Below are 27,286 nucleotides of genomic sequence, written 5' to 3' on the forward strand. Positions count from 1 at the left end.
CTCAAATCATCGCTTTTGTTTCCACGCTCTCAGTTCCACCATCCATACAATTTCGAATGCTCATACACTTGCCTCGTCCTCCGGGATCGGATGCCGTTTACGAAACTCTGCAATGATGTCGGCAGCCTTCTGGTGTATCTCTGGATCCTCTTCCGACCGCCTAGCTTTTGTCCTCTCATTCATTTCCTTCGCTCTTGCCAGCAACGCGCGATCAGCGGACTTCATAAGCGGACTCGAATTCCTTTTCCTCGCATCCGCAAGTTTCTTCTTCAACCTCTCGCAATCGCTCTTTAGGTTCTTCCTCAGCGGCGACCGCTCAATCGCATACTGAGCACACTTGTCCCATTCCTGCTCCGAAGTCTTGAGCGCAGAGGCAGCGCTTCGGGCTGCGGGATAGTGGCTGAATCCTCCTCCGTTGCCCATGTAGCCTTCCGCGAGTCGTGTCAATACGATTTCGGAAAGAGAAGCGTGGGACGCGGTGTGGCAGATGTAGATGATGTACTGGTTCATCTTGTATAGCTTGGGAAGAGTGTTGTTTGTGAAGAGTACGGCAGCGATTGCTGAGGCGAGGTTCATGGCGGGGATGGAGCGAGAGTGGTTGGCGTGCTTCTTGAGGCGGGCCTGGGAGCGAGCTGAATATCCGACTTGGACGAGTGGATGCTCCAACGGCTTGTTGTGGTACTGATATGGTAAACCGCTTAGTCGCGCTCGTACCTTCTCGATCAGGCGGGTGATTTCCTTGACCTTGGCGGCGGACTGGAACTCGCGGTATGCGTGGTCTTTCTTTGTTCCTGAGCTGGTTCATGTGTACTTCCTAAAGCCACTCTGGCTTTTGAGCAGATCGATGTGCGGTTCCTTGACGTTGTCGATCTCGTTCGCGAGGGTATGGTTTGTAGCATTGACGTATTCTTCCATGGTGTCCAGGATCGTGATGAGTTCGTGTGGCGTAGGAGAATGGCCGTTGTCGTCGACGAAGAGCTGGTAGTAGATTGATGGTTTGTCTTTGGCTTCAGCATACAAGTCGTCCAAGCGGTCCTTGATGACACTGTTGCTCTTCGCTTGGAGAGCCAGATTACTGCGTACGACGGCCTTGAGAATGTCCTTATCCATAGAAGCGACCATCATGCGCGCCGGAGCGAGGATGCACTGTTCATCGGAGTTTGAAGCTGTAGCGGAGCCGTGACAATGAGCCACGATCTCATCCTTCAAAAGTACTTTCAGCATGCCCTCGTATCCGCCTTCTTGCCAGAGTGCGAGTTTCATCCATTTGGTGGCATCTAGATCGTCGCCTAAGTCAAAGTTGTCAGTAATAATACGTGATGCGTGCGAAAGACTGGGACTCTAGTATAATGACTTACCGAAGGCAGGCAGGTCTTCCGGGTCCAGTATGTCCTGTTTGAACGCTGTGTCGTTAGAGTCTAGAGACACTACCGGGGCCTTGACGCTCGGTGTTGATGAGCCGTGGTCGTCGCTCATGTCTTCAACATCGCGCTCATCGGATTCGCCGATGGCCTCGTCGCCGCTCGCCTCATCGTCCGTCTCTTCATCCCGCTCGAGAATGTCCTCATCGTCCTTATCCGCGCCTTGTACCCGAGCAGCAATGGCGTTGAATGCGGCGGTACACGTGTTGAGTAAAGGTGTGGTGTTCATCGTGGTCATTGTAGGCGGTTGGTGTCGGTGAAGTAGTGGGATGCGTCGGGGGTCACTGTGATAGTCGAAACCTCGTCTGAGATCTCGAAGATTCGCAGCCGAGATGGCGGTACAGTAGGCCTGGTGCGGTCGCTCGACTTGGCTGGATGGGTTTTTAAGCGGCTTTGTGGTGCGGAGGAACCAGTGACCCGGAGTCGGTGGAGGGAGAAACGGACGCAGGAAAAGCTGGGATCTGACAGTGCGCAGCGGATCAAGCGAGGAGCTAATTAAATCTCTTTCACCTTCAAGTTTGAGATATGAGCGCAAGTTTGGAGATGCTTCTGCTAGTGTTATGCGGTAGAGGAGGAAGATATAGTCCTTATGTATTAGCTGCCATTGTGTAAGACCAGTTGTCACTGCTGACTCTGTACGTTAAGCGACTCGCACGTGCGGTCCCATATCTATCAGTTTCGTCGATATATAGGGGAGTCTACCAATCTTCGCAGCGTCTTTACGACTAGGCGTCGGCTTGATACATCCACGCTGCACATCAGATTTTACGTGATTCACGGTGTCGTCAAAAGACCCCGAGATTAGTCACAGCATTTTCATATTCTACGAACATCTTGTAGCTACATCGAGAATATCCATGGTTACCCAATTGTCATGAGAGTGCCAGCGCCGACCTGTCGCAGCTCGTTGTACTACTTCTAACGCTCTGCTTCGAGCTTTGCGACACGCTCGCGGAGGTCCTTGACGGTCTCGCGGAGATCATCTGCAGCCACCATCTGTATACCGACGGTATCTTTGAGGGCGTCGATGGTGCCTTTGAGGGCGTCGATTTCGGGCTTCTTGTCGGCGTTCGCGGTTTTGTCGTTGACGTCCACATGCTTGTCATCGACGTTCGCCTTCTCGTCAGTGAGCACCTTCGTATCTTTTCCTTCAGCAACTTCAGGTTTTTTAGTCTTCATTTCCTTGAGCTCCGCAAGTTCCAAGCTCTGGTCGGCGAAAGCACGTTGCAGAATCGCGGAGCTCTGATTGAGCCTGCCGAGATCGGCCTCGTAGTCCTCGGTCGCGGCTTCAGACTCTAGTGCGTGTTTCTCCTTGATCTCGGCGATTTCGGTCTCATGGCCCTTCCTCATTTCTTGGAGCAGCCAATCGCCGTGTTTTTCCTCTTCGATGAGCTCAGCCTCGTATTTCCTGATGGTTTTCTCGAGCTTGGACTGCGATTCGGCCTCCATATAGGCAATCTTGGCCTCGTAGTTCTCGGCGAGGTCGTTGAGCTTGATCTCGGATTTCTTCTTTATCTCGACGCAATCATGCTTGATGAAATCCCTCACGCGTTCGATCTCAATCTCTTGGAGTTTCTCCTTTTCGCTGAGCTTTGCCTCGTAGTCCTTGATAGTGTTCTCTAAGTTGGCCTGGGACACTTTGCTCATGTCGGCGATCCTGGCCTCGTAGTCGGCCTTCTGCGCCTCAAGCTTCTCGGCGGACTCCGACTCGATAGGGCGCGGTTTGTGGAACGGATTACTAGACACGTTCGACGCGGGACCCATGAAGTTATGTTGTTTCTCAACTGCCATCTCTGGGTGCATAATCAGCAAGGGTATGTAGAACGCAAGGATAGGGTGCGCACTTACTGTTCGCTGGAGTGGGCTGATTTGCAGAGAGTTGATAACCACGAGGAAGGAGTGAATTTCCACGACGTGTATAGGTTGGTCCCGACATTGCAGCTGCGGGGTGAGTGAGAGGCGGTTGAGGGAGGAGCGATTGAGTGAGAAGCGGTTGAGCAAACGGTCGTGGAGCGGTTGCGAGTAGTTAGTTGCTCGGAACATGTTTTCTCCGGAATGACAGTGAATGGTTGGGGTGTAGAGAAACCCCGGACAGAGGGCGTTCAAGAGCGCGCTAAAGTACTCTGGATTCATCGGAGTTAATCGGGACTTTCTACCGCACATCGTACACAGAGGAGAGTATCTCTGAGTTTTTCAGTTTTATTCGACAGCTGTACACATTCCCGTCATTGGCAACCACACTCCACCGCCTACTGGACATTATCGACACACGCCTCTCTAGGAACAGACGGCTCATCAGAGAGCAGACGGGGGCCGATGTCTAGTTTGTTGTCTCCTAAATCCGTAAAATAGCCATTATACAAAGAAATTGCGACTCTTACGGATGCCTCATCATTGTATCTTTCATGGAACAAATCGGGGGCCAAGCCAACCGGCACCTTGGTTTCCGTATCTACAAGAAACAAGTCCTGTCCAAAAGCCTTCTCGTGGGGCGAGGGCAGGTGTTGGCCAACGCACAGTAGATGAAGAGGGTATTTTCGCTGTTGTTTAGGCCGACGTGCGTGCTTTGCCAAGAGACCGACGGAAAGAAGATCTTCGTTGTGCCGAATGTAGACGGGGATGAAGAGCTTGTTGACCCATGCTGCGGCGGATAATGGGATGCGACAGTTGACCATACCAGCTAGGAGGAGTACGGTATGTAATAGTGGTGTTGACCAGAGATCTTGCATAGACCGCTTGAAGTCTGCCCACTCTTCTTGCTGGGCTCCAGGGCGGCTTTGCCCCTCATATGCGAACCACATACGGACAAGGATTCTCCTGGCCTGCGCAAAGAGTGGTACGTGTCCACCAGCCTCATCCATGCTGGCCTCTAGCTCAGTCTCGTCTAGGCTACTGATGTCCACTAAACAATCGCCTTCCTCGAATTCTAGTCTGGGGTCGGTTCTCGTCCGAGTATGATCGCCATCGTCGTACACTTGTGCTGCATACTCTGGGTTAATGGGAACCCAACCGCACCTCGCGGCATCAGCGTGATTGACCGTCCAACGATGACTAGGATATTTCCCGAGTTTTGGAAGCTCACCACTTGTGAAAGACTCAATCCATGGTGTTCGCGACTGCTCGAAACAAGCTTCTAGCCTGGCGATGAGAATGTCTGGCAGGCATTTGCTTTCTAGTTCCATAATCTGCACATCCGATGTGATGTGCACGTGCGGTGAAGTAGCATTGGAAGCTTTGGGTACGCGATTGCCCATCAGTTTCAGGAAATCGCCGAGCGTCGTCGGACTGGGAAGATATTGGCTTGGTAGCCAACCGTCTGTGGGATCTGTGCACATGGGATCAAGCATCGATCGAGTGAGCCTGCATGTAAAAGCATGTCCAGATCGTTCAGCTTGCTGATAAAGATCTGAATAAATTTCTCCAAACGACATCGACAAAGCCTCTTTCTTCGGATATGTATACCATGGAAAAGATGGCATGGTCGCGAAGATGTAGTCGCAGGGCATAGTAGCGGATCTAGGCGATGCTCGATTCGCCAGTAGAAAACCACCCGAGTGTATGTCTTCATGTTGGCTGCGCTTTGCGCTACGTGGATTAACAACGGTCCCGCCATGGACATAAGCTTTCACGAACTCGTCTATGAAGGTGTTGCTCTGCGAACCGCAGAAAGAGTAGGCTAGCTTCTTAAGATTCAGCGTGATAGTCCCAACATCCGTCTGGTGTCGATAGAAATCACTGTCGCCGAGAGCCTGTTCCCGCACCGCGAGCTTCTTGGGTTGGTCTGAATTTTGGTCAACCACGAGCAAAAAGCAAAAACATGCTGTGACATACTGTCGCTTCCAACCACAAATTCAATCGTATGAGAGAGTAAGCACTCCTGCAGCGTCCATAATCTCTGGAGGTACGACTCTGCGCAGACATAGTGAGTATGCGCAATGCTGTGATCATTAAATTTGCTGGCAAACTCGTCCGCGGTTTCGAAACCAGCAACCGCAGCAATGCAGCAATCATACAATCCGTCGCACTCTTTGACTGCAATCGTCTTTCTGGCCATCCTGAAGATATCGGGAATGACATCCACGATCTCTGAGACTTCAACTGGGTTTCGTTGATCGACAGTCAACGTGTCCATCCAAAAGGCACAGTCGCCTACCAAAGCGGGGAGATCGCTTGCGATGAACTGTGCTTTCTCTTGCGATGCTTTCACCTCGTACGGTATACCATCGATTGAACGCCAGGCCCAGTCGCCCCACACGTGAGAGAAAGCAATGTAATCGGTGGACTCGATGGGCGCCTCAAAAAGTTCCAAAGTCGCGTTCTTGAACCGCGCGAACTTGATCGTAGGGGTATCAGTAAGTCGTTCTGTGGCTGGACATCTTCTGCTCGTGTTTTGTTGGGATGCGTTCGAATTAGGTCCCTTTTTTGTCGCGCAACCAAAAGCAGTGATACAGGACTTGAACCAAGAAGAGAAGTCGAGAGTGGAAGGTCCCGTTGGTGTCGCGCTATCAGAAGCCATGCTATAGGATCTGAGCTGGAAAAAATAAGCCGAGAGCGGACGGTATGGCCTTGAAGCCGGCGGACGCTGGTTTTAATCTGCGGGGTCGCAAGGCTGGAGATCAGACGCCTCCGCCTCGGTGGCTGCGGCTGAGCAACAGGCCGCCTAGCCTCGCAATGTCTAGCGCCAGCCCAGCCTCTCGTGTACATTCTCGCGCTCCCTGTTCAGCGCGTCCAATGGCATAAGGCGGTGGCTGGCGCGTAGCAAAGAAGGATGGTATGGCTATCAGATGCATGAAGACCACGACCTGGACATGTTGTTGGTATGAGCAACTCACACTTTGCTGTTTCCAGCTTACGTACGAAGCTCGTTGTGTAGAAACCATGTAACCCTCTTACACCCTTCACCTGGTCACCGGCTTGGTCCCAGGCTTGATGCCTGACTAGTGAGCGGATGTCACAACTGTCGTTCGCGAATCTGTTAAGATGACAAACGACAACTGTGACATCCATCCACTCCACAGGCATTATATCAAGGACCAAATAAACTATCTGCACAGTGTAGAGCTTTACCTACAAGGATAAAGTTTTTCCAAGGGTCGGCTCGTGGGGTCACGGAAGGACTTGGCAATCGAAAAGCTGAGACGAGTGTTGTAGAGTCTCAGCGACATAGGTTTGCCCTGGGTACAAGAGCTCCTAGCGTGAGCAAGAATCGTGACGTGCGTACGTGCTTGTTGAACGAAAGTAATCCGGCCTGATGCCAGTGATGTGCGCATCGCAATTAGTGGGACTAGTGCATACCCACGGGAGCAGACATGTGATGGACCCAATCATGGCTGACAAAGGGACATGTCGCACGACAATAGCAGCGAGGCGTGACATGATGCAACAGTGTCGTACTCTAGTCGTATCAGTCTGCAGCGCAGTAAGGTTGTAGCATAGGCCGTCCGCGGACTAGACATGGCCTGGTGGTTCATCGCTTTGACGTGCCGCCCTGAACCAGCGTGGAGGAGCCACCCGAACCCTCGAATGCGCACTGCCTGGTCGTGTTCGGAAACATGACAGACAAGATACAAGCCAGAAGATGTTGTGATCTACCAGATTGTGTATGCGTTTCGAATTGACCTCAAGCGCGAGCTTGGGTTTACCGTTCTTCTGGAAGCGCCCGCAATGACGTTTACTACTCACAGCAGTACTGGAGACCGTGATTCGCCTGGGTATTGTTCCTGTGGACGAGGAGCAAGGCATTCTTGCAATGGGCGCTCAATCACAACATGAGCACATCGGAGACCAAGCCCTACGACGACCACGATTTTGAGCCTTAGTCTCCGTCCGTTTTTGAGTCCGCTCAAACTGCCGAATCGCAGCGCCCACCTCTGGCTTATCCTTCATAATCGTAGTTTTGTTCTTGATAAACCAAATGTAGGTCTGAGGCACTTGTGCCACAGTCTTTCCTTCATGCTTGCCGAACGTGAATTTGTATTCGCCCTTGCGCGGCGTCCCGATGGGTGGGTGGTGGCGTTCGTACTCTGCAACTCCTGCAGCCAGTGTCTCGTTTGTCTCGGTGAACCCCTTGCTTTTCAGGAAGGCCATGTAGTCGGGAGGGACTTCGGCGATGGTTTTGCCTTCGTGCTTGCCAAAGTCGAAACGGTATGATTGTTTGCGGGGTGGAGGTTGAGAGGAGGGAGGCTGCGGAGCAGGTTGCGACGCAGAGAGCTGCGGTGCGGGAGGTTGCGAACTATTCGGCATGTCGTCTTTACAGAGGGAATAATGGCTGGGCGCAGTGGAAGGTGGTGGTGGAGCCTGCTGTGGTTGGCTCATCTGTGAGAGCTGACTAGATGCAGGCGGTTCAGATGATGGTGGTGGTAGAGCCTGCGAAGAAGCCTGACTTGGGGCCGTGGATGCCATAGCGACTGGAGGTAGACCTTTCTGCATTAAGCCGAGCGCATCAGACAAACCAGGCAAAGTAGCCAACTTGTCTTCGCTCGCACCAAGATAGTAGAGGTAATCCTCTGGTACCTCGAGCAGAGTCTTCCCCTTGTACTCGCCGAAAGGGAGTATGTATAGGGGACCATCAGGCAATTCTTGAGGTGCCGTGGGCTGTGACGAAGGGGGATATGACTGTTGTGTGCTAGGCGGTGGTGACGGCGAGCGAGAAGGCGAAGGAGGATTTGTGTATTTAGAGACATGCGTGCTCGTGATCGGAGGCTGTGATGATGGAGGAGAGGCCTGATAGGCTTGAGATGACGGCCGAGAGAGCGGCATCTTCGAAGATGTAGCTTGCGTTTGCGACGACATCGACATCTGCGACGCCTGCGCCTGCGATGCTTGTGATTGGGATGCTTGCGATTGCGACGCTTGCGATGCCGCCTTCCTCCCATTCTTCTTCTCCTCCTGCCACTCTTCCAACGCATATATCAACTCCATCGGCCTACTCGAAATCGGATTCCTAATCAACCACGTAATATAAGACGTCGGTATCTCCGCAAGCGTCCTGCCCTCATGTTTGCCAAACGTCAGGCGATAGGGTTCGGCATCTGATGATGAGGCCGAGGGCGGCGGCGTTGAGGCAGCTTGGTGCCATTGCTGAAGCGTGATTTCGTTTGATTTCTCATGGGATGACGGCGGGGTGACAGATGTATTGGTATTGAGTGGCTTTAGCGCAGGTCGTGGTATTTGCGCGGAGGAAGGGGGAGCTTGCTGCGACGAGACGATCTCGTCGACGACATCGGCGACGTCGGAGTCAATGTCCGATCCGTAGTCGGATGACATTGTGCGCATGCGATAAGTGTGATTCAGAACCAAAGCGGTTTGGGTATAGATGAGATGGTGGGTTGGTGGGTTGGTGGGTTGGTGGACTGATGACGTTGGGCTGCAGCAAACGTGTGGAGTTTGGGGGGTTTTCGGGATGACGGAAGGAGCTTCAACGGTTCAGGGTGGTGCACGGTTGCGTACTTCAGTTAGATCCCGCTGCCACTCGAGTTTTAGCAACACGATGTTCAGGAACAAAATCTTTTTATGAATCCAAATTTCAAGAATTACTTCTTGGCTCCTCTGTATCAAAACAATGCATGCGGTGCTCCGCAGTTCACCTCAACGCCCTTTCCTTACCGCGATTCACCTTCCTGCGCCCCTTCACACTCCCTAACCTCTCAAGCCACAGCCACCTTCTCCGTCTGACTAATAATATACCACGCGTGAATGACACCAGGGATCCAGCCGAGGATGCAGAGCGCGATGTTGATAAAGAGATCAGCGGCGCAACCACGCTTCATAGCGACGGGAAGGAAGGGGATCCATATTGCGAGGAAGTAGAGTAGGACTGTCGACTGCGATTGGTCAGATATGAGGGGGATGGTTGGGAGAGGGATGAAGAAGGGATGGGGATAGGGAGACTGACTGTGCTTGATGGCATTGTTTAGGTGGTGTGTGAATACTTTCGTGGTAAGAAGCTGCACTGTTTCTTTCTCGTGAAGATGCTCTCGTGGTTGTAGTAGGATTAGAAACTGGAGGTGTGGCTGTTCTTTGTGGCTGGACAAAAAGGTGGGCGAACCCTCATACATTTAACTGCTCCCCAGCCACAAACTCAAAGCAGCTTACGACGCAAACAAGGACCGAATACAGGGTATCGGCACATTCCTCGTCCATAAAATTCGACTAAGCCGCCGTACTAATCGTTCACCAAGACCATATTCATCGAGTGGGCAGCGAATAAGACAGCCATGCGCCACAGTGACGATGCATGTTGTGGCGCAGGTGTCAGTAAGGAGGCCGTGCATCGTGGTGTTGAGGCTAGACTGGGTGACAGGCTTCCGAGAAGTGCCGGTAGCCGTGATAGCTGCATATGCCGTGTCTATGTCGTGCTCGAGACTCTTTAGTTACGGGGTATAGGAAAACACGACTATTTGACGTACGACTATTAATCCCGATGCGCATTAATTCGAAGACGACATGATTGCGGATATAAGAATGCGAACTGTTGGTGGTTAGGTAGCGATATCGAAACTTCCGCGGCGCTGACGTGTAGAAGAGAAATGAGAATCCTAATTGTATTGCCATAGATCCTGGTTGGTGGGCTATATTTCACCTAACGTATCAGACTTGAGTTGTGCGGATTGAACGACCTCACAAGACTGGAGACATCCGCGATAAAGTGTTCTTCTCTGTTTCTTACTTCGGTAGTGTGTGTGAGAAGACGCGTTAGGTGTGTCTTCGAATAGATTATAACACTCGATATACCATAGTCCCATTAGATACGATCTTGTAAGCTGTTATCAGCCTAAACGAATAGTCCTCCTTTCCTTCAAGCGAAAACAAAGCGGCCAAGGTGTTGCAAAAGCAGAATCGCCTTTGTCTGCGAGCCACCGGTAGGACAAATACCTTATTAGCATATGTCCAACTCGTTCGTAATGATGCTCCCTCTTGTGAACGATCATGACAAAGATATCATCTCTGACATCATCAGATGGGAGAATTTCGCATCTACCTAACACGATACCTAACAGACTACCTTGTTGAAGGTCTGGCACGTAGCTTTGCTGTGTAGGAAAGACTTTGTCGTACTGCTGATGCAATAAATACAAGGGAAGCCGAAGTGTTCTCTGATCGTCTTGGAATGTGGCAAAGTACCCAGAGTAATTCCCATCATATCGATGTGCTTCACGAGATTTTTTCCAGTCGCCCATCTCGTCGTCAGAGAGGTACTGGATATCGATAGGTATTGTCCATGCTTCAATATGAATAAATTTGCTGGAGGAACCAGGTATGCCCATGTCTAACGAGACGTCGCTTTGCTCATCCATGTCTGAAAGTGATCCATCATAGTTTTCTATGAAGATCTTCAATGGTCTTTCGCTTTCGAGTTGGAGCCCTTGTCTACATGCAAGAGTCTCGTAATTGATTGGCACATTCCATCCAGCCCAGCTCCATGTAGGGAACAGGAAACGCCTGGTACCTGATGCTGTATTGCACCAGGAGAGCCCGGCAGCGAAAGCTTCGCCGTTACCACAGATTTTCAGGTCGTGATATCCTTCCCACCCTTCAGGCTTCGATGGCATGATGGGAATACCCAAATATTCATGAACGGGAAATTTCTTCTTCCTGAAGCTATGGAACACCCCTTGAAATGCGCGTATAGCATCGGAGCTGGCGGATAGTTCTCTCCCACAGAAATCCGTCAGACGAGAGCAGATATCCCAGGGACTACGCTTTTCGTCTCTCTTCTGGTCGTCGAAAATCCCTGTCCACCAATCGTTGGGATTCTCGACCGTCTCGTAAGCAAAGCCAGTACGACACTCATAGTACACTTGTTGCTCTGTGAAAACGATGCGTCGGGCTGAGAAAAAGCTCTCCTGATAGGTCCAGGCTCGATGCATCCATTTAGAGGCCTTGATGAGCGTCCGCGGGTCTGTTAGAGTTGATACAAGACATCGCCCTCCAATCCAGGCTTTTGGTTGAGGAATCCTCGGGGTAGCGCCAACGCCAGGTAGGCCGAAGTATGGATCAGCGCCTGCTGCAGCAATTATAGTTATGAACGCATTTTGGTATATGAGGTCCATCTGCTGTATCTGTAATCTTTTCTCATCATCGTTGTCTTGGTCGATGCAATATCTGTCGATCCATATATATCGAAGACCTAGCAGTTTGCTGACTTTCAGGGCATCTTCGATAGTACGTGGCAGGGTAGTTGGAAGTTCGTTGTGGACACACCCATCGTCGCCAGATCTGCTCGTGCCCCACACATAGCTGAGTGCTGAATACTCGTACGTCGGCAAAGCTGGCACGATCCGCCGCTGTTCGCAGTCGATCAACTTCAGCTCTTGTAGACTTGAAGCTGATGATTCGACTTGAGTGCACTGCTTTGTGTGCTCTCGACCACAATGCTGTATCCAATCGCGAATGATGTCGAAGTCGATCGAGACTGCATCAATGGAATATACATGCAATGAATGAATGCTAGGAGCCTTCCTTGACGCGCTTAAACATGCAATGAAGCCGCAAGACGCTCTATTCTTGAGCAGCATGAGCCTAGCCTCGTGCTTTCCTCGAATTACAGCTAGCACTGTTCCATTTTTGGTAGGGTTGGGCTGGTGGGGTTTAGGAGAACGCACGCAGTACAGAGCGTAGTTCTCGATTTTAGCGCTACCTTGTTGCCTCACCGCGTGGAAAAGGCGACATAGTGCGCATGACGACAGCTCAGCTTCTTTACCGAGTTCTCCAAGAGTCATCAATTCCTTCATGAGGTGTCCCTCCAGATCGACGAAAAGGCTATCGACATCAATGGACGAACATCGGGAACAAAGGCTGCTCGATTCTTGACGCACTGTTTCGTCACTTCTTTTGCATGTGTCCCCATGGCTCTGATCGGTGGCATCGGACAGGTCCGTAGATCGTTTTCGCTTCCTGGAGGAATCCTCAGATGCACTTAGAACTTGTGCTCGCTCCATGTCGTGATGGGACCTTTTGGGGACGATTGGGATAGATGATGAACGGAAGGTGGCATCTGTCTCGTTAGCTTCACGACCTTGGTGTTGCGACGCACTGGAACTGGGGAATAGACTTACTTGTTATTACGTTCCGTTGTCTGGTCCGCTATTGCCAGTGATGAGAAGTGGATGGTAAGAGGTGCGTGGTGGAAGTGCACCCAAGGCTGCTGCCTGCTGGATACCTGCTGCGCCTGCCAGATGGTAAGCGAAGTTTAGGTAAGCACATGCACGCTGCAGTCAGTGGCTTGCTTAGGCAACTGCTGTGATTACTACGATTACTTCTACAATCATTCCTACATCTCATATTCTTACAATGAGCTGTCTCCATATCAACTGCAGTCCAGCAAACAGCTCATCAGACACTGTGGCATGAATAGCGTGGGTTCGCAAAGTCGCACTTGCTGGGTGAGCTACTTTTTCTAGATGGGCAGTCGCAAAGTCGTCGACACTGGATTCAACCTGCCCAGGACGTACTACCAGTGGTTCCAAGAGGTATCTCCCACTCAGCCAGAGTGTATACCCGAGTTTGAAGGTGGCTGGTTCCACACTTGCTACGTGAGCTTCTTTGTTCAAACGGGCAGTCGCAAAATCGCACTTGCTAGTTGAGTTGCTTTGTCTAAACAGGCAGTCGCAATACTTTCGCGAGACTGTCATAATATTACGACGGCAGCACTTCGGACTCTTCAATAGCGAAGTGCAACGAGCATGCGATACAAGTTCGTCGGGTCGAGGTTGACAATGCGGTGAGTGCATCGATGCAAACTCTAGCCGGTCAGGTAGCAACATCGAAACTTCTCAACTTCGGCGACGATGACGATGACGTATGCAACCGGATTGGACGGCGAGGCTCTGTCGCAACAAGGTGAAACAAGGATAAACGCTGAACGAATTGACATGACAACGGGAACTAAAAAAGACACGATGAGCGGTGTGGGTGGTTGGTGAGAAGCGGTGACGGTCTTGACAAAACATTAGGCATACAGGCAAAATGGTGAACAGGGATATCTCGGCTTCGAATTTCTGATCTATTCTAGTCGATAGCCGCGCCTTACAAACAAGGTCATTGTCGCCTGGGGGGGATGGAAAATATTTTGAACTATCCTAGGTGTTGTCGTGGGCGAGATGAGGTGGGAAGGGGGGTATGATTGTAGGGGTTGTGTTGATTGAGTAGTGAAACTAAATGGGCTGAGCGGGATGGGGGGTTGTAGTGGAACGCTAAAAATGCCGGTACTAGAAGTCATGTCTTTCTTTTGTAGACAGACGAAACGAAGAGGAAGGAGATGGGCTATATAGTAATAACATAAGACATTCGGCATCATCGTGTCGCATTATCATGAGAAGGGGATTTGACGGACCAAAAAAAGCAAAGACAAATTTGTTGGAATCAGGGAAGATGGAAAAGGAACGCTGGAATCATAACAAACAAACAAACAAACAAACTTTGCGGTTCCCCGGCTATTGGGGTTGCGCGGCTCCGTCTTTTACCATTCGCTTCCGAAAGGCTTTGGCTTTGCTCGCTTGGTTCTTGCTCGCTTGTGCATCCAGATGACTTGCGGCGGTGAAGGCTTCGACGACGGCCATGGCATTGGCCTCTTCTTCCTCGTTGAATGTGATGAGGTCGAGGAATTGGCGGAGGACGATGGAGCCGAGCTTGGCGTGGGCTTGCTCGACGTAGTCGGTGTTGACGGTGTCGGCGGACGTTCGTGCGAGGACGCTCCAGCCGTCGGGCTTGAGGGATGCTTGTCGTGCTAGCAGGCGCTCACTTGACGCCAACAGGATGAAGGCCCTTATTACCGCTTCTTTGTTTGTGATGTTGTTCTCGGGTGATACGTCGAGAACCTCTAGGAAGTCGTCGAGAGATGCCGTGCCGATGAATGTGTGGCGGTGCTTGTACTCCAAGTCCCGCTCTTGCTGGATGGCCGAGGTGGGCCCGGTCTTCTTTGGTAGCTTCTTGGGGGTGGATGGGTGGAGGGAGCGGGTGGTCGGGCTGTGGTGGCGGGGGTTCTGGTCCTGCGCGTTGGCGGCTTTGATGGGGAGGCCGAGGGAGATGCGGCGTTGGTGGGTGTTGGCGGGGCGCTGCGGCTTGGAGGTGTTGGCTTGGAGTTGGAGCAGGCCTTCGTTGGTCTTGGCTCGGAGGGGAAGCGACCGCGATGCCCGTTGCGCACTGGCGAGGCGTGATTCGATGGTGGGGGTGGAGGGTGTGCGGAGGTGGGAGGGGCGGCGCTTGGTGACGGACACAGCTTCTTCGCTGTCGCCTTTGAGGGACGGCGACTTGGCGAGGTCGTCGTAGGCAAAGTAGTCGGGCGGGCCGTCTTCCTTTATTCGATCCAGCGAGTAGAGGAGCGGCTCTTCGAAGAGGGTGGCGTCGGTGGAGAGGCCCAGGGCATCGGCTGGGTCAATGGCTCTTGTGCGTGGGCTGGCGCGGGGACTGGCAAACTTCAGGCCGTTGACTTCCGGCGGCATGACCCAGTGCTGGACACCCTGCTGTTGGCGCATCTCGTGCTTGAGCTTGCCCTCGAGGGCGCTCTCCGTGTCGCTCGCCATGGAGAAGCGGCGCGAAGGTGATCGTGAAGGCGTGCCGGGCTGTTGTTGTGTGTCGTACCCCGCATTGCGCAGAGCGTTGAGGATGGAGCTGTCCCCGCGGTCGAGGTAGAGGAGGCCGGTTCTCCACATGGTCGTGGTCGTCGATGAGGGTTCCTGCTGTGTACGAGTAGCCGACGCAACAGTCACCCTCTAGAGTCTTGTCGGACGCGGACAGGGAGGCGCGATGTGCCGCTGCCCTAGCTTTAGTACTTGTTGACAGCATGCGGGTGATCGAGCTGGCCGGCGCTAGCACCCGCTTCACCGCCATTTTTCTCAATTTGGGACTCCGGTTGAAAAGTCTGTCGCTGCCGTGCCTCTTGCCTCGACTGGGTCTAATGCATGCATCACGATGCAGCAAGCCTTTTTTCACGTCGCACTGCCCAATCACTTTCTTCCTGTCATCGACTTTCGTTGGGCGCTGATTTGCTGTGCAGCCTCAAACATTCCTACACCCTGTACCTGCATCCGATCAGCAGGTTTGAGTGTAGCGTACGTACCCCCAACCATCCCGTATCATCCCGGCAACGGACGAAAGCGTCGAGATCGTGTCCTGCGCGGCTGGCGTGATCGCGAAGCATTCGACGGCATGACGTGGTAGTGGAGTCGGCGTGCTAGCTCCACTCCCGCAAGGCTGAATATATATCTCCAGAGCGTGGCATGGTCGAGATAGCCGCGGGTGGCATGCACGTTTTGCTGCACTGCCTGCAGCTGCCAGCGCAAAGGGTACTGTCGGCCGTCGGAGTGTGTTCGGACATGTTGAGGTTCAACAGACGCGGGGCGGGGTAAACCGCGACGCTAACATCACGTTTGATCAACATTTCATGTTTCAAAGCGGATATCGGAGCGGAGAGAAGACCACCGAAGTCAGCAGAAGGCCCAGTCACGCGTGCAGTGAGGAGGGATGAGGGTGTGAACGCAGCGCATGTGCAGCCCGTGTGATAAGAAGAGGCTGTCTACTATCCAACCTCCCACCACATGGGAGCTACATCCTGCACATGGGCACAGCAGCTGGTGAACGGTACCAGGTTTTTCAGTGCAGTGTGCCAACCTCTCGTCAGTGAGTGTGCCAACCTCTCGTCAGTGAGTGTGCCAAAATCTGCTGTTGGTGCTGTGGACCCAATCACTACTGGCGGGCTTCGCGCGATAAGACGACACGCACCGCACAACACCACCACTGTTCTCGGCCCTGGCTAGTGTACCTAACAATAAACCTTCTGGATTGTCTTCTGGCCTGTCCTGTTCGTCTCACAGGACTCGACCCCGCAGTGACACAGCTTCGGTTCGCTCGCTTCATGGCCAGCAGTTCGACACCCTGGCCCTCCCACCGTGAGGGTGCCACTATGAGGATGCCGCTATGAGGGTGCTGACAGCGCGCTCTGCACCAGCGATCAAAACACGTCCCTCTCCACTCCACCAATGCACGCAAACCCACCTCCCCACGCCTTCACCGAATCGCATGGTGACGCGTGCCATGCGTGGAGCTCACTTGGCCCTACGTGGAGTCTCGTTTGGTGAAAGCACACCGCTCGGCGATACTACGACTCCGCTTCTCACGCGTGACGTGTTGTTTATGCGCGTCGAGTGGGCAACAACACAGAACTTTCTTTTCCACTCCTCGCAATCACCACAACACTTAAGCGGCGGATGTCTGCGAGTAAAGCGTCTGGAGGACGTCTGGGTCGAACCGACTTTGATGTCATTCCCATGGTTTGGGAGGGCGTTGTGCAGTGTGGGAGCCATGCAGCGTCAACGGCCCGCACCCGCTAGCGAGCCATGTTTTCTTGGCGTAAACAAAGCTGGACCGCCGAGGAGCGCCCTCCGCAGCCGAATTATTATGAGGCCATTGGCACGCCGTAGATAGTTTGCAACCGTGTTCACAAACCCAATTGCCCTCTGCACAAAGCAAAAATTGATCTCCGCCGCACCCCACCTACACCGCCCCGCTGCCGTTCGCTCCATCTCGAGTCAGTGGAGCTGATGTTTTCTTGCACTGCCTCGCCCGACGACCTCCGCCGGTAGCAATTTCAGCTTCAATCTCCCCACGCAACGATCCCATAGCACCCAAACTCGTCGCCCTCGTGGGCCTACCCAACCATGGACGACGGTCCTCCACCTCCGCCGCCTCCGCATGGCGCAAACCCAAAGACTACAGGCGGCAGCCATGCACCTCCCGACCCCGGCCCAAGCGGCGGCCTGCCACCGGGCAACTACGACATCTTCATCATACCGCCGCACTCTTCAGGAGGCGGCTTCATATACCTACCCAGCATGGGCGTGCAGCAGAACAGCTTCATCGCGGGTGTGCTCAGCACCATCGCGAGCATCGTGCTGTGGAAGGCCGCCGAGCCTTACATGAAGCAATATTTCCTCATAGTCCGACATGGAGTCACGACTGGCGGCAATGGCGTCATACTGCTGGCGGTCTTGATGTTGGTTGCCGGATGGGCAGTTGGTCAGACACAAGCAGGGGGTCGCTTTAGCAGTGGCGGAGGGGGCTATGGCCGTGGTGGAGCAGGAGCTGGAGCTGGCACACATACACCAGGAGGAAGCTCAAGCTATCAACGAGCGCCTCCACCACCGCCTCCAAACGGCGGTTTCCCCGGCAGTCCTCCACCTCACGGCGGATGGGGTGGATACCGCCAATACGGGGCTGGCTCGCCACCACCACCACCTCAAGACGACGAACCTTCCTTCGACGAAGAGGCCGAGCGAGCCGAAGAGGAGCGGAAACAGGCAGAGGAGAAGGAGAAGCGGCGGAAAGAGAAGGAGGAGAAGAAACGACAAGAGGAGGAGGAGCGCAAACAGAAAGAGGAAGAGCGCAAGAAAGCTGAGGAAGCCAAGAAGAAGCAGGAAGAGGAAGAAGCCGAACGTAAGCGCGCCGAAGAGGCAGAGGAGAAGAAGAAACAGGAAGAGGAGCTTAGGAAGAAACAAGAGGCAGATCTCAAGAAGAAGCTCAAGAAGGAGCTCAAGGAGGCAGAGGAGGCTAAGCGGAGAGAGGAAGAAGAAGAGCGCAAGCGTGCTGAAGAAGCCAAACGGCAGGCCGAAGAAGAAGCTCGACGGCAGCGTGAAGCTGAAGAGCAGAGGCTAGCTGAAGAAGAGAGAAAGAAGCGTGAGGCTGAGGCACAAAGACTTGCCGAAGAAGAGAAGAAACGGCAAGAAGAAGCTGAGCGCCAACGCATCGCTGAAGAAGAACGCAAGGCCGAAGAGGAGCGCAAACTCGCCGAAGAGGCTCGCATACGCGCTGAAGAGGAGAAGAAGAAGAAGGACGAAGAGGACCGCAGACGAGCCTGGGAAGAACTCAAGCGCGCAGAAGAGGCCCGACAGAAGAAGGAGGCCGAAGAAAAGGCTAAAGCAGAGGCAGCCAAAGCCGCCAAAGCCAAAGCCGAAAAGGAGAAGTGGGAGCAGATGCGGAAGCGTGAGCGCGAGCAACGCGAACGTGAAGCCCGCGAGCGCCTCGCCAAAGAGAAAGCCCGCAAGGCACAAGAAGCCATTGAGAAAGAGAAGGCCGAACGAGAAGCTCGCGAGGCTGAGGTGCGTGCAGCAGTCGAGAAGGAGATCCGCGAGAAGCTCGAAGCGGAACAACGCGCCAAAGCCGCCGAGGAGGCCGCCAGAAAGGCAGAAGCAGAGAAGATTGCCGCCGAAGAGGCTGCCGCCAAAGCGAAGGCGGAAGCAGAGGCTGCTCTTGCGAAAGCGAAGACAGATGCTGAGCGCGCCGAACGCCTCAAAGCAGCCCGTGAGCGAGCTCAGAAGGACCGCGAAGCCCGCGAAGCAAAACTCAAAGCTGAAGCCGAACGCATCAAAGCCGAAGCTGCCACCGCAGCAGCCACAGCAGCGGTTCCAGACCTCACTGCCCGCCGCTCAACTACGTATGGTAATGTTGGTGGAGGCGAACGTCTCGATCCATATGCTGGAGCAAGAAACACACCACCACCCGCTGCATCCGTCACCTCAACCCACTCCTCCCCCATCAAAGCAACCGTCACACCCAAGAAACCATACGAACGACCAACCGCTGCATCCTACCTCGGCTCCGAATCTGACGCCGCGTCTTTCGTTCCACCCCGTACTGCCACGGGACCCGCCCGCAGCACAGCAACCCGGTCTCACGTCTCGAGCGCATACTCTGAGTCCTCGTACGCACCTTCACAGTCTACAACTCGCACATCGCCGCCTGCGTCGAGAAGTGGACCATATGCGACAGCCGACCCGAACAAGATCGTTATCAAAGCGGTGTATCTGTTCAATGATCTTTTCCCTAAGCCTGTCGCGCAGTTGGTGTCTAATGTGGGCAAGGTCACCGATGGCTTGATCCTCAAAATACAAAGTGAGGGCTTATTCATCGATGATGATGTCCGGGGCATTCCGCAGCGCGAGTGGGATGTCAAGGCTTGGACGCTGAAGATGGTTGAGGTATGTCATCTCTCCACTCCACATCTTTTCTCATCATTTGATGTATTGAGTACATACTAACAAACATAACAGACGGGCAAACAACCCACCAAAAACCTACACATCCTCCGCGCCTCGGTCCGCGATGCCGACGGCAAGAAATACGTCTTCCTGATTGACGAAACCGAGAGTTGGAAACTGGCTCTTGGATTGCAGAGACTGAGAAAGGGAAGTCAGGTGAGGAGTTTGCAGAGCGCGCAGATGGCGCCGAATGAGATGGCGAGGGTGTTGAATGCTGTGCCGCCTATTGCTTTGTAAATCATAAGATAAGCAATGGGTGAGGAGAGGTGGAAGGAGGGGAGAAAAAGAGGGAGAGTGTTGATACGATGGCATGGTAGTACGGCCAGCATGGGTGGTGGATTTGGATACCCACTTTCGTTCCGCATAAAGCATCAGCGGTGGAGTTGTTGTTGTTTGTTTAGCAACGCATTGTTACGAGCGCATCTTTGTACTCTTCTTTCTTTCGTTGTATATGCATCTTGGGGAAGTGGAAAAGAGGGAAGATGAAGTGGAAGTATATATCTCAACTACATATTGGCGCTGGGGAGGTGGTTAGAGATGGGTGTTTTGGGAGTATGTAGGATGGAGCAATGGATGTATGGCACATGATATGTACCTACAGCTTGAGAGTTGTGTGTCGTTATGTCGCGATTTCTATTCACTTAACGTGTCGTGAAGAGGAACTATCTCGTTAGTGAGAAGCGATTGCGTGGACTCCGCTAAAATGTGTCAAGGTAATGGTATATCTTCAACAACAGAGGATATCCCCATTGTAGATATCATCGTACCCCGTTGTCACTTCTTCCCTCACGTTCTCGCAAAACGATTCCCCTTGCAACAAGGCCCCCGTAGCGGCTATACAAACTCCCTCCTACGCAGCGCCTGCCTGAGTCCCTCCTTCCCCCAAACCCCCTCCTCCTCCCAAACCACCTCATCCATCCCTTATCTCCCAAACCCATTCTCCTTTGTACATCCAGCACACCCACTAATCTTCCCATTAATAACATTAAAGGTGCCGCCATCACCCGTGTTGCAACCTGCAGTAAAGGTACGAAGTCAGTATATATGTCTCACATGCACTTCGTAGAGTCAGAACTTACCAATGACGTCTGGATCGTTTGATGCTGTGCAGAAAGTTCCCTTGGGGACTCTGACGCCTGGATCGACCGGGCTGCCGGGTGCGGGGTTGGATCCGCGTTGTGGTTGTGGTGTTGGGGAAGCGACGACAGCGGCCGCAAGGGCGAAGAATGTGATGAAGGAGGTTGAGCGCATGATGGCTGAGGTTGTTTGGTGGAAGGTATGGTGGAAGGGGGGATAGTTGTGTGCTTTGAACTTGTGGAGTTGGTGGTGTGATGCGACTTCCGGAGTCGTTGGTTGACGTGAAGAGGGTAGTGGTGTGAAGGGGATGGTGATGGTGATGACAATGCTTTCTACGCCGTGGATGAAGGGCATCTATATATGCGCCGCCAGCCCTGCGAGGAAGTCCTCCTAGCCATCGACCCCAGCTTCATCTTCCAAACGTCGCATCATCCCATCTCGCTAGTCCAAAGGTAGAAAAAACGATTACACGAACAAATCGCCATGTTAGGCATCATGTCCGTTGTCCGCTCTCCTTCTCACTTCGCGCGTTTCAGTCTACGATGTTTCGGGGTACAGAGACTTGGCTCTACTCGCACGAGCCCGTGTACATGTAGTAACACTGTAGATTAGGCTAATCTCGGTAGAGTGACCTCGTCTAATCCCGTATTGCTATTTGCCCGGGGATAGCGCCGTGAGGAGAGCTGTCCAAGTCGCCAAGAGCCTTCCGATTGTAATAAATGAGTATATGGATCAAAACGTTTTCAAAACTGACACATACGACCATAGGATCATGAAAATTAGGCTTCCCGTCCGCTCAGCCATATACAAGCATGATACCGGCGGATTAGTAGTTAGGTGGGTGACCACTAGCGAATCCCCGCTGTTGTATGTTTTTTGCCTTCTTTTTTGCCGTTTTTTAGTGCCCTGGCTGGGGGAAGGCGTGGGTGTGGAGCTGAAGAGCATGTAGAGGAGAAGGAGAAAGTGCGGTGATTGATGGTGGCGTGGTCGCATATGAAAAGAGATAGCGGGTGCAGTTTGTCATGATTTCATTTTGCTGACCAGACTGTCAGTGAGTTAATCCCACTGTGGTGAGACAGATGGTAGGATGGTGTTGGATGTGACTCTTCCCTCCCTTCTCGCCCACTCTCTTGACATTCCAGTAGCCTGTATCACTATCTCCCGCACCCATCATACTCCTTGTTCTCCAACCCGGAAGACCCATCACCAATTGCCTCGTGAGCAGCGCACTGAACGCATTAGCATCCACATCGACAACGACAATGTCGCCACTCAATAGCAGCGGAAGGCTTACCCAGACGAGATCCACTTCAGGGATCCTGACCAATGCTCAACTTGATAGACACATCCAGACCAACAGAGAAGCAGGTCTTGGTTCCGTAGATCGGGAGGAGAGTGAAACCGCCGCCGCAGTTGGGCTTGGGGTAGGTGTTCACTATAACAACCAACGTTAGCAAAATCCATCCCATCAAACTCACTCCAGCCAAGAGTGCGTAGAATGCAGACGTACGAGCGTTATACTTAATATCCCCATCCTTGCCCACAACCCTGATGCTCTTCACCCCATCAGAAAGCCCATAGCAGACATTTGGATCAATCCAGAGGAACTCGTAGGCGCCGCCGCATTCGGCTTCTTTGAAGGTTTGGGCGCGGACTTGAGTCTGGACGCTGGGGTCTGCGGTGGTGGTGGGACTGGGTGTGGGCGTGGCGCTGGCCGCGGCGCTTCCCAAGAGGGCGCATAGGAGAATAGTGGTAAACATGGCGGCGAACATGTTGGTGGAGAGATTTTTGGCGGTGATTGACGGGTTGAGATCGTGGGTACGAGCGGGGAAGGTGGTGTTGGTGTGTTGTGTGAGATGGTTTGGTTTAGTGGGTGTGGGTTGATGGAGTGAGTGAGTGATGTGCGTGCGATGGTCTGGTCTGGTGTGTGAGTGACGTGAGAGTGAGTGAGTGCGTCTGGCTTGTTTTGCTTGAACAACCCGAATAGCATTGACGAAGGAGGGAGAAAAGGATAAAGGGCGAGCGAGCTGTTTATAACGCCCGCTTACCGTCCCCGAGACCTGAGCAAGTTACGTGGTTATCTGGTGCAAACGCGCCGAGGTAAAAGGATCCGGGGAAGCGACGCCTGACCGCGCGTCTCTAGGTGAAGGTACTCGGTGAGGGCAGTCGCGACCCTAGCTGCGGGGTTGATATCGTGGGGAAGTTGCGATCGCGGTGATCGCGGAGAAGGCGTGGTTGGCTGGTACACAAGATACGAGCAAACGGTATCGAGGGGAAGTGTGTCACCGCGAATTCGATGATTGGAGGTGAGATATTTAGCAAGATCGTAAGATGAGGTATCTGTTCGGACGGCGAAGGCAACAATGGCGGTCTGGGAGATGCGGTGTTGCTATAGAGCGGGATGGAGGTATATGGAAGTGAAAGTGAAGATCTAGTCACAGTCACACGGCGGAGGGATGATGTGTGGCGAACGGATAGCGACAGTAGCACTGAGTAACTTGGACAGAAATGAGCCAAAACATGTTGCACAATAGTCCTGGGTAGAGAAACCGATTTGGAACTGTGCTTCGAGCATTGTGGTTGAGGACATGCTATGGCTGATACGATCATGAGGCCGCATTGAAGCCCGCTAATGAACGAGATGAACGGCCACAGGAGCATAGAAGGATATCCAGGGTGTCAAACTTCCACCTTGGAATCAAAAAGGTTGATAGCATCGTTCGCGAGCACTCGTATCTCAACGACATCCATGACACCCAACCCCTCACTCATTAACAGGCTTAGCACCCAACATCCACCCAATTCCACTTGCCAACGCCCCCGTCGCAGCATTAGCCACCATATCCCTCCTTCTCACCCTCTCCTGCGCATCAATGCTACCGTTCTCACTGCCATCCATACTAACCCTGCCAGACCGCGATTCCGTACTCGGCGCAACCTGCATACTCCCACTGCTACTCCTGAGCGGAAACGCCGTTTTCGAAAACGCCGCCGCAGCTCCCCTCGCTACATCGAACAACCCCATTGGCGATTCTTCTACAGCGCCGCGGCCTACTTCGCGGCGCTGCGGCTGCACGGTGATGGAGTCGAGGTCGAAAGCGCCAGGCAGTTTGCGGTCGGCGGCGTCGTTGAAACGTTCTTCGGCTTCGGTTTCTTGGGCGAGGAGGTGCATCATTTCTGCTTCGCATTGTTGCCACACGCCGAGGACTTCTTCGAGGTGGTTGGGTGGGGCGAGCAGGAGGGCTTGGGAGAGGAGTTCCATGCGTTGTTCTAGGCGGCGGAGGTCGGGGCGTGCGGTGGAGCTGGATTGGGTCCAAGAGGTGGATGAGGAGAGGGAGGTGTTGTGTCGGCCGGCGCGGAGGGCGGCGCGCCAGGCTACGTCTTCGGCGTCGTCGTTGGCGTGGTCTTCGGTTTCTGTGGTTCCGAAGGAGAAGAAATTTGAGGACATTGGTGGTGTTGGTGACGGTGTTGAGGGGGTTAGTCGGTTGACGACGTATGAGTAGGCCGTCTCGAAGTCGTCTTCTTCCAGTGCAGCCTCGACAGCCATGCCAATCACTCGTTGCTCTGCCGCGGATTTCTTCCGCTCGATCGTGGCGGCATCCGTTGGCACGTTTCCTGAATCTTCATCCATGATGGTTGAGGGCATGGCAACTACCAAGTTCTGGCCGATCGAAACCAGGTCGTCGAGTTTGGTGTAACTTCCGCTATTTTGCGAAAGTAGCTTACGCACTAACGACAACGGATTGTGGCTCACTCGGATATTGACCGGCTGGAAAGGGACGCCATGCTGGAGTATGAGCGAGTAAAATGACATGGCGTGAGTTGCTGTGAGCAGTGCTTGAAATCGACGGAATCGCGACGAGGAAGGGAAGTGAGGAGCGAATGCATTGATGATATCAGCCGCACGCTTCATACCACCTCTGTTACGGTTACCGTTGCTGGCGTTGTCGTAGTGGTGCATGGCTGAGGCGAGCACGACCTGCTCCACATCCGAGGAGAGCAGCGGCTGCTCGCCAAATCCTGGTCTGATGTAGAGGTCTATCGCGAGTGAAAAGTGGTTGCTTTCCAAGAGAGCCTTCAATACCTCCGTCTCCAGAGTCTTCCGCTCCAGCAAACCAAAGACACCTTGGGCTCTTCGGTCTTCGTCGTGGTAGTCGGTACCCCAGTTCCAAAGCCACAGCAACTTTGACCGAATAGTGGCCCATTGCTCGCTGTCCTTTTTGGAGCCGCTGTTCAGCGTGTGCAGTATCTTTTGGAGTAATGATAGTTGCTCGGAGTAGTCATCCCGCAGAGACATCTTCGCAATCTCCCGTATAGATACTGGTTGCTGCAAAGTCGATAGGACACACGACGAGAAAATGATGAGCTCAATAATGCGAAACGCTTCAGCGCCAGGCTGTGTAATGACATTGTCAGGATCCAGTAGACGATCCTCTCTCAGTAGAGCAGTAGTCGAGTCCTGGAGCAGAGGATCCTTCAGGTCGTAGCTGGGTAACTGGGCGACTCCAATGCTAAGGTCTGGAGGCGGGTCATAATTGAGAAGCGTGCATATCCTCGTCAAGAGCGAATGCGCAGTCTGTAACGAGGTGATGTCACTCTTATCGACCAGGTAGAGACATGCGAGCGCTGTCCGTGCATATTTCATCTCCAGCTGCCGCTGTTGTTGGTCATCGACGTAGTCTCGTCCTTCTTCGTAGCCACCAAGGTCCATATCCTCGGGGCCGTCCCAGTCCGAGATGGCTGCCGTGACAAGCACCAAGTGTTCCTTCGATGCATGTAGCAGCCATTGGAACAGACAATCCCAGTCGTCTGGTTCCCGTGCTTGATCCTGGGCGATCGACGCTCTCCGACCTTCGTGTGCGATTTTCCGCCTCTTGCGATCGTTCGCTCCACATAGCCATGGGGCGACTACGCCCTTCAGATCCCGTGCCGCGTTGTGTGTATTGGTCTCGGTCGCGCTTCGAGCGTGGGAGAGTTGGTAATCGATGGCACGTCGCCCTTTGAGTACCGCAAACTCGTCGAGCGTGGTTGCAGTAGACTGTGGGTAGTACTCGTAGCTGAGACGTAGGAGTGGGAGGACGGTCGATATGAACCACGTGCGTAGGTATTCGGAGTGGCCCAGGAAGGGAACCACCAGCTGAGGCACGAGATCCAGGAGGCCCGTCTGCGCGTCTATTCGGTGGGCGCGGTGTATAAGGAAGTGACTAAAGAGATCAAGCTCTGTCTCTTCCGCATACAGAGGATGTACTACAGGCGGCAGATCCAGCGCATGTCTCCTCTTCTTCGCCCGTGAATTTGAGAGTTGTTCCACCGATGTTATGTCTAGCGATGCCCCAGGGTTCTCGCCGGGAAACCGCGATCCAGTCGCCAGATCATGCAGATATTCGTAGTACGACGCCGGGTCGCTCTCTTCGGGGAGGTAGTTGAGGAGAATGCTCAGGGTCAGCTCAAGCGGCAGATCCCCGTCCCGGAGTGCTGTCAGCGCCCGCAGCGCTAGGATGTTGGATTCGGTGGCATATTGTACGGCGAGCAGGACGCAATGCGGCTGCGACAGTTGCGACAGCTTCTGCAGGGCGGCCATGTCGAGAGTTTGCGGGCTGCTATCGGGATTCGACTCTCATCGTTGACGTGAAGCTTGGAAAGGACACGCCCGCAATGCGACAATTCGCTACGTCAACCGCCAAGCCCCGCCCTCGGGGGTCCGCTCTCAGGCAACCTTCACCATCCTTCACGACACCACATGACAGGACATTGTTCTGGAATGTGCTTCCTCAACACCGCTCAGTAGAGCTCTTCATACGAATAGCAGAGATCCCTAACGTCCATCACATCACTAATTGTCGCATCCCAGCCATTATAACCCAGCGAGAGCGGAAAGTCCAGCGTTACATTGCCGCCCTGCGCGTTGTTCCAATCTTGCAGCACCATGGGTCCAGATATGTCGCGCAATCTATTCCCCAGGTCCCTCGCCTGCCACGACCACCACACGCGGTCCAGATTGGCGTGATGAAGCCAGAAAATTGGGTCGGCAGGCGATGCGAACGGATCGCCCATCTGGCCATAGGTGCCACCAACACCAAAGCTGAGAAGACGACGTTAGCATTACCGCGAGGACCCTGCAAGGAAGAACACGTACTGCCCACCAGCGTGGATCTGACTATCGTCCCAGGCTGGACCACCTTCCATCGTCCGCGCGAACCATCCGTAATCCGCCTGCGCCATGACTGTGTCCAACTTACCTTTGCCCAGATACGTGGCGGCGTAGTCGGGCGCCAGGTCTCGCCGTAGACACTGGTCGTTTCTTGCGAGCGACGCAGCAGGGCCTAGATGAACCGTCATGTTGACGAAAGGCCCATCTTGTACGCAGCCGCCTCCAGTTCGCCCTGGCACTTCGTTGTTCGACGTGTTGACCGGCACAAGAGGGCCGTTCCCACCAAAGCCGTATGTTGCGTCGAATATGGGTGATTGAACAAAGTTGGCAGTTGGAGTATCCAATGTCCAGTCCCAATACGGCTGTGCGCCATGATATCCACACTCTTCACGCAATAAGCTCTCGTAATATGAGGTAAAGAGACGATGCCAGGGGAGGAAGTGACCCTTCATGGCGGTCAGCATCGTTTTGAATCAAATTATGCCGCACCTACCACAAAATGTATGGACATCGTCTGGTTGATGTGCGTCGCAACAAGATCATCATATCGCGAAAGCGCACCTGGTGCAGCAGCACTAGGAGTGACGGCTGGCTTTTCCAAAAGA

General features: G+C 53.4%; 9 protein-coding genes across 9 annotated transcripts; 1 reads left to right on the forward strand and 8 right to left on the reverse strand.

Moving 5' to 3' along the window:
- Positions 1 to 60: 60 nt before the first annotated feature.
- Positions 61 to 1,659, reverse strand: J4E79_006414 (uncharacterized protein; the record flags this gene model as incomplete). Its single annotated transcript, XM_049355285.1, is given in 3 exon segments — positions 61 to 796; positions 812 to 1,289; positions 1,359 to 1,659. 3 exon segments carry the CDS (start codon positions 1,657 to 1,659, stop codon positions 61 to 63), a joined length of 1,515 nt encoding a protein of 504 aa, XP_049209958.1.
- Positions 1,660 to 2,339: 680 nt separating this feature from the next.
- Positions 2,340 to 3,554, reverse strand: J4E79_006415 (uncharacterized protein; the record flags this gene model as incomplete). The annotated part of the gene is made up of 1 exon (XM_049355286.1): positions 2,340 to 3,554. The coding sequence occupies one exon, from the start codon at positions 3,552 to 3,554 to the stop codon at positions 2,340 to 2,342; it is 1,215 nt and encodes a 404-aa protein (XP_049209959.1).
- Positions 3,555 to 3,670: 116 nt separating this feature from the next.
- J4E79_006416 (uncharacterized protein) lies at positions 3,671 to 6,443 on the reverse strand (the record flags this gene model as incomplete). The annotated part of the gene is made up of 3 exons (XM_049355287.1): positions 3,671 to 5,202; positions 5,253 to 5,621; positions 6,254 to 6,443. The coding sequence occupies 3 exons, from the start codon at positions 6,441 to 6,443 to the stop codon at positions 3,671 to 3,673; spliced, it is 2,091 nt and encodes a 696-aa protein (XP_049209960.1).
- A 735-nt stretch (positions 6,444 to 7,178) lies between these two features.
- J4E79_006417 (uncharacterized protein) lies at positions 7,179 to 8,687 on the reverse strand (the record flags this gene model as incomplete). Its single annotated transcript, XM_049355288.1, has 1 exon — positions 7,179 to 8,687. One exon carries the CDS (start codon positions 8,685 to 8,687, stop codon positions 7,179 to 7,181), a length of 1,509 nt encoding a protein of 502 aa, XP_049209961.1.
- Positions 8,688 to 13,855: 5,168 nt separating this feature from the next.
- On the reverse strand, positions 13,856 to 15,073 carry J4E79_006418 (uncharacterized protein; the record flags this gene model as incomplete). The annotated part of the gene is made up of 1 exon (XM_049355289.1): positions 13,856 to 15,073. The coding sequence occupies one exon, from the start codon at positions 15,071 to 15,073 to the stop codon at positions 13,856 to 13,858; it is 1,218 nt and encodes a 405-aa protein (XP_049209962.1).
- Positions 15,074 to 17,077: 2,004 nt separating this feature from the next.
- Positions 17,078 to 19,690, forward strand: J4E79_006419 (uncharacterized protein; the record flags this gene model as incomplete). Its single annotated transcript, XM_049355290.1, has 2 exons — positions 17,078 to 19,393; positions 19,466 to 19,690. The coding sequence occupies 2 exons, from the start codon at positions 17,078 to 17,080 to the stop codon at positions 19,688 to 19,690; spliced, it is 2,541 nt and encodes an 846-aa protein (XP_049209963.1).
- A 2,150-nt stretch (positions 19,691 to 21,840) lies between these two features.
- On the reverse strand, positions 21,841 to 22,302 carry J4E79_006420 (uncharacterized protein; the record flags this gene model as incomplete). Its single annotated transcript, XM_049355291.1, has 2 exons — positions 21,841 to 21,965; positions 22,041 to 22,302. The coding sequence occupies 2 exons, from the start codon at positions 22,300 to 22,302 to the stop codon at positions 21,841 to 21,843; spliced, it is 387 nt and encodes a 128-aa protein (XP_049209964.1).
- A 992-nt stretch (positions 22,303 to 23,294) lies between these two features.
- On the reverse strand, positions 23,295 to 26,111 carry J4E79_006421 (uncharacterized protein; the record flags this gene model as incomplete). The annotated part of the gene is made up of 1 exon (XM_049355292.1): positions 23,295 to 26,111. One exon carries the CDS (start codon positions 26,109 to 26,111, stop codon positions 23,295 to 23,297), a length of 2,817 nt encoding a protein of 938 aa, XP_049209965.1.
- Positions 26,112 to 26,311: 200 nt separating this feature from the next.
- Positions 26,312 to 27,133, reverse strand: J4E79_006422 (uncharacterized protein; the record flags this gene model as incomplete). The annotated part of the gene is given in 3 exon segments (XM_049355293.1): positions 26,312 to 26,612; positions 26,667 to 26,754; positions 26,770 to 27,133. The coding sequence occupies 3 exon segments, from the start codon at positions 27,131 to 27,133 to the stop codon at positions 26,312 to 26,314; spliced, it is 753 nt and encodes a 250-aa protein (XP_049209966.1).
- Between the last annotated feature and the right edge of the window lie 153 nt (positions 27,134 to 27,286).

Source organism: Alternaria viburni, assembly GCF_023758015.1.
Source record: "Alternaria viburni strain BMP 2772 chromosome Unknown scaffold_13, whole genome shotgun sequence".
Lineage (NCBI taxonomy): Eukaryota > Fungi > Ascomycota > Dothideomycetes > Pleosporales > Pleosporaceae > Alternaria > Alternaria viburni.